General features: G+C 31.8%; 1 protein-coding gene across 1 annotated transcript; it reads left to right on the top strand.

Moving 5' to 3' along the window:
* The first annotated feature begins 7,019 nt into the window (after positions 1-7,019).
* On the top strand, positions 7,020-8,054 carry LOC108326337 (uncharacterized). The gene has a single exon (XM_017559791.1). The coding sequence runs from the start codon at positions 7,020-7,022 to the stop codon at positions 8,052-8,054; it is 1,035 nt and encodes a 344-aa protein (XP_017415280.1).
* The last annotated feature ends 1,221 nt before the right edge of the window (positions 8,055-9,275 follow it).

Here is a 9,275-nt window from a genome sequence, read left to right on the forward strand (position 1 = left end):
CTAGCCATTTTCTTTTATGCATTTTTGCTTCGAGGAACTTGGTTTTAGTATTCTTTTTCACTCCATTGGAGATTTTATAAAATGATAAAAAAAAACAAGGTCAAAAAGGACAATACAAAGTTGATAAGACAAACCCTTCTTGTAAAATATAGTTTTTTGTGTTTCCAAAGTGTTATTACATATTTTAATGGGATTCCTCAACTTTATTATTCTAACTCTTGTGGGTATTACGGTGTAAAAAGGGAATAATAGTTGTTTGTGATTCACTACAATCACAAGTTAAGCATTGATACTAGTCTAAAGTTCATCAACATACTTGCCATCACTAATGCAATATTTAAATAAACATCCTTTCGTAAATTTTCAACAATATTGTAGTAGATCAAGTTCAACAAATCCATCACCACTCTTACATATTTTACATGTTGTCCTTTTCTTCCCTCATCAAATTAGTAAAAAATTGTTCCACTAGTAATCGAATTTGTAATCTTAACTCTGATACTAATTGTTGGATTGAGAGGCTAAAATCTCTAACCAACAATCAAGTTCTAACTCTTTCTACTTAAAAGTGTAGTATTTAAAATACCATGATTCGATTATAACTCGATCTACTCGGTTTTTCTCACGAAACATTTGATATCACTCGCAACACCATAAACATATGTTTTGTATACAAGACTTGGTATGGGCAATAATAAAGAATGACTTTAAATCATAAAGAATAAGTAAAATATCAAATATCAATAAATGAAAAAAAAAACAAATGAATATTTGAAATAGTAACCTTTTTTATTTATTAATGATATAACTATATGAATTAAACATTACAAGAATACATAAGATTAGCAACAAAAAATAGCATCGACCTCTACTGCGACGCTATTAGCTTCAGGCTGGATGACACTAACTTGATATTATAAAATTAAAAATAATGTAAAAAAATATATTAGTAATTTTGCGTGGGTTAGGTGATGTTGATTTATTCCTATTAGGACCGGTTGAAGGACATTAACTCAATATTATAAAACTACAAGTTATATAAAATTGTATAAGTCATTTTACAAGGCTAGCTAATTTTATTAGAAGATGCTAAATCAATATAATAAAATTGAAAGTAATATAAAATTGAATTAGTTATTTTGTGAGGGTAAGCCTATTATATCATATCCCCATTAGCTTTGAATAATCGACTCTACTAGTGTCGGCTAATGAGAGCTAAGGTGATTTCAATTTAATTTGAAATTTATATTTCCCTCTATACATTTTCAATTTTCGTTCATGCACGAAAAAATTTTTAAATTCCCTTTCTGATAGAGGACTATACCTTTATCTTATAGAAGAAGAACTTGAAGAAGAGTCATTACAATTCAAAGTACCTATGACAAGGTCAAGGAGCAAACACTTGGAAGAACAAATCTCCTTGAAACTCATGATGCTCCCTAAAGATTGGAATTCAAAGGACATGAAGATCATGATTTGGAGCACATCTATATAATACTTTAGGTAATTAAAAGTATTTGTAATTTTCTTTTAGTTTTTAAACAATTCATTTTTGTTTTTAAATTTTCAAGTTAGTTTTGAACATGATGTCTTTGAGCTTTCTTTTAGGATTTCTTAGGTGGGCTAAACATTTGTGTCTATATATTGGGACACCAAATACATATATAGACATCTTGGTTGGTCAATATATGAATTTTGAATTCACTAAGAGAATTCTCTTTGTTCTTATTATAAAACTCTGAGTTTTATCAAAGATGGACATCTTTGTGGCGAGTTTTCATTAACTCATCAATATACTAGATTTTGGCATCCCCCTACTCTGGTTCTTATCAAAGATTAAAATCTTTGTACTGAATCTTCATTGAATCATTAATCTTCTACATTGTGGCATCCCTATTTCTACCTTAGTTTGCGTTCTTCTTTAATTTATTTTTGTTTGTACCTCTTGAGGATTCAAATTCACAAGTTATCACACTCTTTCCTAGATAGAATCCTATTGTCTAACACCAGAGCGTATCATATGGTATCTAAAGCAAGGTTCTAGTTTGAATTTTTTATTCTATCATATAAAGAAAACAAAAAAAAAATAAATGTTTGTGTTTTGTGCTTTGTGTTTTGTTTTAAAATTTTGTTTAGGTCATTGTTCTTAGAATTTTGTAAGGATTAAAACCCCAAAGGTTTTATCCAATTCTGTTGAGTTTTAAATTTTTCTTGTTTTTTGTGTTCTTTGTTTATAAAATTGCATTTTTGCCTTTGTTTTCCTGTTGATTGTAGTTCCAATTAACTGTTTACTTTGATTTTGTATCAATTTTGGTGTTTGAAGGGAAATCCCTTTAGTTTTCTTTATTTGTGTGTTGAATTGAAAAATTGAAAAGAAAAGAAAGAATAGTGAATCTAAGTAAAAAGGAAACAAATATTATATTGAAAGAAAAGAAAAAGTAAAAGTAAGGATCCAAGAACATTTTTTTTTTAAAGTTCAACACAAATTTTTGTTGCAATTCTTTTTGTTTGTGGTTTAGTAATCTATTAAATTGTAGTCAATATTTTTCTTAAAGTCTCTACGTTGTCTCCTTCAAATCTTTTTGGTAGTCCTATTATTTTCTAATTTTATTGTTTTGTGTCTTTTAAAATTTCTTGAAATTTTGTTTTTACCTTTGACCTCTTGAGTCAAGATTTAGATCTTGCAACGTTTTTCACATTGGTTATTCATTCTTTGCTTAAGCTACTGAATTTGAAGGAGTACATTCGAGAAAAAGTCTATAAGTCTAACACATGAGTGGAATTTGAGTGAAACACTTATAAGATTGATGAGGTCCTTAATCTATTTATTATTACTAACCTTTTCTTGCAAGACATGGATTCTCCATCGAATAGTGATCTTCCATCACCTAAGACTATGACAATTATCGTTGCACTTGAGAAGCTCAACTTAAAAATGACTCAAATGCAACAATACACTCAATTGCAGTTTGAAAGGCTCCAAAAGTCTAATGAAAATCTGAGTGAGATTGGAAGGAGTAGAGAGAAGGAGAATGAGACATGTTTTTAAATGAAGGAGGGGCCAAAGACGAGAGGAGTTTGGGAACCACACGCCTAAGAGAGTTAGTGATGAAGAGGAGCATGATTTTAGTCAAAGGCGAGGATAAAGACGAGAGAAGTTTGGAAACCACACACCTATAAAAGATAGGATGTTGAGAAAGATTAAAATCCCCAAATTTAATGGAGTTAATGGCTGGGAAGACTACCTCGCATGGAAAATAAAGCTTGACCAAATCTTCAACTCTTATGATTATGCATATGATGATAAGGTTCTTATAGCATTCTTTGAGTTTGAAGACTATGATATTAATTGGTGGAATCAAATCACCATGGACATAGCTAGGAGGAAAAGGCAACCAATATCTTCTTAGGAAAATTTGAAGTTAGCTTTAAGGGAGAGATTTGTGCCTCCTTATTAAAAAAGTGAGATCTTCAACAAGCTACAAACACTTGCACAAGAAAAAAGAGTGTTGAAGAGTATGTCCAAGACATGGAAGTCACATTAATGATGGGAAATGTGGAGGAAACACCTTTGGATATAATGGCTAGATTTTTTAATGGATCTAATAGGGAGATTCAAGATGTAGTGGAGATGCACCATACAACATCTTCGAGGATTTCATTAACTGAGAAACTAAGGTAGAACAACAACTCAAAAGAAGGAGTTCCTATAAAAAATTATCCACCTCATGGAAGGATAATGAGGAATTTAAGAAGGATGGATAATGAGTTCATTGACACCCAACTCACTCATGAAGGCAATAAATTTGACGACATCCATCAATAGGTCACAAACTACTTTGGACAGGGGAAAGAGATATATTTTGTCCCTTATTTTATTGGGTAAGTGTAGTTTGTTAACTTTAAAGTTTCATCTCTGATTTTAAGACATAAAAGTTAAGTTATTATCTATTTCAGGCGATATTGGCAGCTAGTTCTGGTTTTCCTCGGACAACAATGTTGTGTGATTTTGTTCATTGCACAATCTCCTCCCAAACATCTCAAACAAGTCATAGATTGGTAAAAACCTCAATGTTATGATTTTTATTTATTATATAAGTATATCCTAAAACATACTCTTTTTCAAAGTTCATTCGCAACACATATGTTGTTATTAGGGAAATCAACTACTAATGCTAAAAAGCTTAGATTATTGGTACTCGTGATCCATGATATCTTATAATTGTTTTATTGTAGCTATCTTTGTTAATTAATTATTATTATGATGATATAATGTAGGGTAATAGACAAACCGACTCATATGAGTGTGGTTACTATGTATTGAATTAGATGGTGAAACTATTCATTGTCATATTACAAGTGGCTGAAAAATGATAATATTTACATGTAATAAAAAAAATTGTCCATTATTTAGAAATCATATATGCTAATTGAATTCATTGTGTTCTATGTAAAGATTGAAGACTCATATTCCACTTTCAGACATGTCCATATTTCATAAGGAAAACCCTTGTAAAATTTATCATATATTTGTACAATAGTATGTAGGTGTTAGGTTATAATATTATGTACATTAGAATATGAAAACATTGAGTTTCTGTGAAATATATACGGTTATAACTCTCTATTTATTGAAAAGTATATTTTGGTTTTTATTTATGATGTACGTATTTTGTATATTATGCAGGTTTATTTCTATGATTTCTGTGATGTAGGATGTCACAACAACAAAACCATATTTTAAAAGAACGCAGACTTTAGACTGTGATTGTTCTAAAAATTGAGACAAAAAAGGGTATATGACTTCAGTTTTAGCTTAAACCGAAGCCATAGACCTTTACATTAAAAAAATATTTCAAATAAAATTAGACCTATGATAACGATTCATCTAGAAACCAAAGTAGAAAAGGATCTATGACAATAGTTCCAATAACAATCGCTGTCATAGACCTTATCGGATTTTAGATAATTATTTAATTTTCAAAATCTATGGTAGCGGTTCTCCAAAAACCGTTGTTAAAGAGCCTGCAAATGAAATAATTATTTAAAATTTAATAGCATCTATCATAGCTGTTGCTATTGAAACCACTGCTTTAAACCATTTTTTTTAAATACTTTTTCTATTTACTATTTCCATTTTCTAAGCAAAATTTTTAATTTTTGGTTTCACTTTTGAACCAAGAAAGAATATCCCTTCTTTTTTACTTTGTCTTAATCTGTTTTAATTTTGAAACTGTGACTATAACTTAAAAATAACCGTTCTCATATCTCTTTATTCTATTAGTAATATTTTTTTAAAATTATTGAAGAAATGCATTATCAGTAAACAATATAAGTCTAATTCCACGGGCAAAAAAATGATAGAAAACCGAATTTGCAGTTCAAAACAGTTAGTCCAACGTCTTAAGAGCTTTACATCTTATCGTGTTTTATTTCAAACCATATTTTGATCATGCTATCTATTTCAATTATTTTGACAATACATTAATAAAAAAAATAAGAAATACCTAAACGTCAGATTAAACTTTTGACAATTTTCAAAGACATGAAAGAATGTGAACATAGAAAATTACTCTATCCGTTCATATTTGTCTTCCCTACATACTTAACTTTAACCCTATAGTCTTAGGTCTACTTTCATTTTTTTATCTTGTATCAATTCATCTCCAAAAATACAATACAATACACTGTAAACTTTTACTTTAAACAAACTTGATTTACTTAAAATAATCGTGACACTTTGAAAATATGTATCTCTTTTAACCTACTTTTAACCTATTAACATAAAACTTTTTCTTCCACGTTCAGTGTAAACTATATATTTATATATTATTCCATTTATATATACTATAAAGTTCAGAACATATCCTTTTTAAAATACAAAACGTAAGAGATGAATATTTTTTAGTATTGTTTGAGTTTAGGGAGACACCTAATTTTATTTGCGTGGTGCACTGAAATAGCTGAAAAGGTGAGACGTACGTGTCGTCAAAGAAGAAGGTGAAGTTGCTTCTCCACTCCCAACAGTGAGACAAGACAACGTCATACATATCATATGATTTGCAAACTGCCACGTGACGGAATCTAACTTCTTAATGCCTACGGAACAGGGAAAAACAAATGGAAACAATGTTGTGTGTTCTCAGAGTCTCGTGATACTTATCAAAATCTTAATAATTCTACAAAATACTAAACTATTGTTTTATAATTAATTGGTCACGTCTATTTTTGTGATTTGTCTTATGCCTATTGCGCTGAAGCTGGCGTCTATGACCTCAATTTATTTGAAAAACCACTCACTTTATAGAAGAAATGTTTGTTTCTTTATGTTTTTAAAATTATAAATTTACTGTAATGGTCAATGGCCTTCCTTTTAGATGTTGATGTTCTTGTTTCCATTAGACTTTTATTTCTTATTGAAACTCCAACAGATGCCTATAATGTAATGTTTCTTTACCCGAAACTGACAGAGACATTCACATATTTCTTCTTCTATTGTTACCGAACGGTAAATAACAACATCTTGCTGAGCGACTACAGAAAGCTAAAGACCACCAAATATCTGCAGATTACTGAACGGATGTGGATAACAGGATTTTGTCGAGCGACTACAAAGAGCTGAAGACCACCAAACATCTGTAGATTACCGAACGACTGTGGACAACAGGATCTTGCCGAGCGGCTGCAAAGAGCTAAAGACCACCGAACGACTGCCGACTACCGAACATCTGCAGATTACCGAACGTCTATAGACTACCGAACGACTGAAAACTCGGAAGTCATTCAGTTACAGTGTTTTAGAATAAGTTTTGTTAATTATGTTTTCTTTTTCTCTCTTCCTCTTTGTATAAATACTTTACTTTCGTTGTACTTTACACTCACTACTGATATTCATTCACTTTCTGCTTTCTCTGGAGTTCTTGTTTTCTCTCTTTTCTCAAACACTTCCATTGTATCAGAAGAAAGAACATAATTAGGGTTCTTCTTTTGCCCCTTTCTTCATCTCCTGTTCTCTTCTCATGGCTTTCTCAAATTCTACCACTGATAATCTTTCTAATCTTGTCCACCCTCTGTTTCTTCATCCCGGTGAGAACCTAGCTCTCGTTCTTGTCAATCCTCCTCTCTCTGACACCAATTATCAACAATGGCGGCACGATATGCTTGTCGCTCTTGAAACCAAGAATAAAGACAAATTCGTTCTTGGTATTATTTCTTGCCCTCCTCCTGATGATGTTCTTCACGAAGGCTGGAAAAGATGCAACAAGATGGTGATCTCATGGATGACGCGCTTCATGACTCTACCCATCAAACAATCTGTTATGTGGATGGATTCTGCGTACGACATTTGGACCGATCTCCTTCAACGTTTTTCTCATGGCGATAAGTTTAGCATCGCTGATCTCCAAGAAGCACTTCAATCTTGCAAACAAGGTGATTTAACTGTCTCTCAGTATTATACTCGTCCTCAAATAATTTGGAAAGAACTTTCTTTATATAAGACGATTCTTGTCTACACTTGTAATTCTCCTTGCAATTGTGGCTTATTGACCAAGATTCAACAACAACGCAACGATGATTCTGTCATCAAGTTTCTCCGTGGATTAAACGATGAATTTTCTTCAGTCGGTTCTCAAATCATGTTAATGGAACCCATGCCGACTCTCCCTAAAACCTTTTCTTTGGTCCTTCAACAAGAACGGGAATTTCACAATTTCCCCTCACGAATTCCACAAGATTCAGTGGCTAATTTCAATTTCCAAGACCCTCAGACCAAGACTTCTCATACCTCTCGTGGTGCGTATTTTGGTCGTGGACGAGGACGTACTACTAAATTTGGTGGTCATGCCAAATACTGCGATCATTGCAAAAGAACCAATCACACCTCTGACAATTGCTGGATCAAATATGGCCTTCCTCAAGGCTATAAACCCACCATCAAACCAAATTCTGCTATCTCCAATCCCTCTGTCAACCTGACTGATGGCGTTTCACACACCTCCAATGACTCCTCCACTGATAAAACCCAAGTTCAATACACTTTTTATCAAGAGTAGTATGACACTATTTTTGGCTTGTTGAAACAGTCTCAACCTCCTACTCCTAGGGAGGCCAGCGTTAATCAATGCACTCCACAGTCATCAGGTTCTTTTTCTAAACTCAATTTTTCTTCTTGGATTATAGATAGTGGAGCTACTGATCATATATGTTCTTCAAAATTTCTTTTTAATTCTTTACAGCCTATCACTCCTATTTCTATACGCTTACCAAATAATAGTTTTGTTACTGCTAAATTCTCAGGGACAGTTATTTTAGGCAATTTGGTTTTGCACAATACTCTATTTGTTCCCAATTTCTCTGTTCATCTTATTTCTATATCTAAACTGTTACATTCCAATAATTCTTTCATTGTCTTTCATCAAAATAGTTGTCTCATTGTGCAAATGGATACTTACCAGACGATTGGAGTAGCTAAGAAATACAAAGGCCTATTTTATCTTCTTAGTAATAATACCATAAGTACTTCAGAATTAAACGTCTTTCATTCTGCTTTTCATAATAGCTCTAGTGATTCTTATAATCTGTGGCACATGAAACTTGGACATCCTTCAGATAAAATTTTCCAAACATTAGCTTCTCAATATCTTGATATTTCTTTTTAATCTATTGATGCTTGTGATGCTTGTGCTTTTGCAAAACAAAAACATCTTCAGTTTTCTGTTAGCAAAACTAAATCTCCTTGTTTCTTTCATCTCATTCATGTTGATATTTGGGGCCCCCTTTCTATTACTTTCATTGATGGATATAAATATTTTTTGACCATTGTTGATGACTATAGTCGTTTCACATGGCTTCTTCTTTTGAAACACAAATCTGATGTTAAATACTTAGTTCAAAACTTCATTCTTTTAACTCAAAACCAGATTTCTTGTAAACTTAAAATTATAAGATCTTGCAATGGAAAAGAATTTCTTCTTAATGATTTTTATTCCACTAAAGGCATTTTTCATGAAACTACTTGTCTTGCTACTCCCCAACAAAATGGTATTGTTGAAAGGAAGCATCAACACATTCTCAATGTTTGTCGATCTCTTCTCTTTCAATCTAAAGTTCCTAACATTTTTGGTCTTATGCTATAAAGCTTGCCATTCATATTATTAATAGACTGCCCACACCTTTTCTTCAAAATAAATCTCCTTATGAACTAGTTTATTCCATCAAACCTGATTTTTCAAATCTGAAAGTTTTTGGATGCTTATCATACTCCAGCTCTATTA

This window comes from Vigna angularis, chromosome 1, assembly GCF_016808095.1.
Source record: "Vigna angularis cultivar LongXiaoDou No.4 chromosome 1, ASM1680809v1, whole genome shotgun sequence".
NCBI classification, from domain to species: Eukaryota; Viridiplantae; Streptophyta; class Magnoliopsida; order Fabales; family Fabaceae; genus Vigna; species Vigna angularis.

Bases quoted from the DNA above. Each gene is read 5' to 3' on its own strand.
- LOC108326337 (XM_017559791.1), top strand. From the start codon at position 7,020: ATGGCTTTCTCAAATTCTACCACTGATAATCTTTCTAATCTTGTCCAC.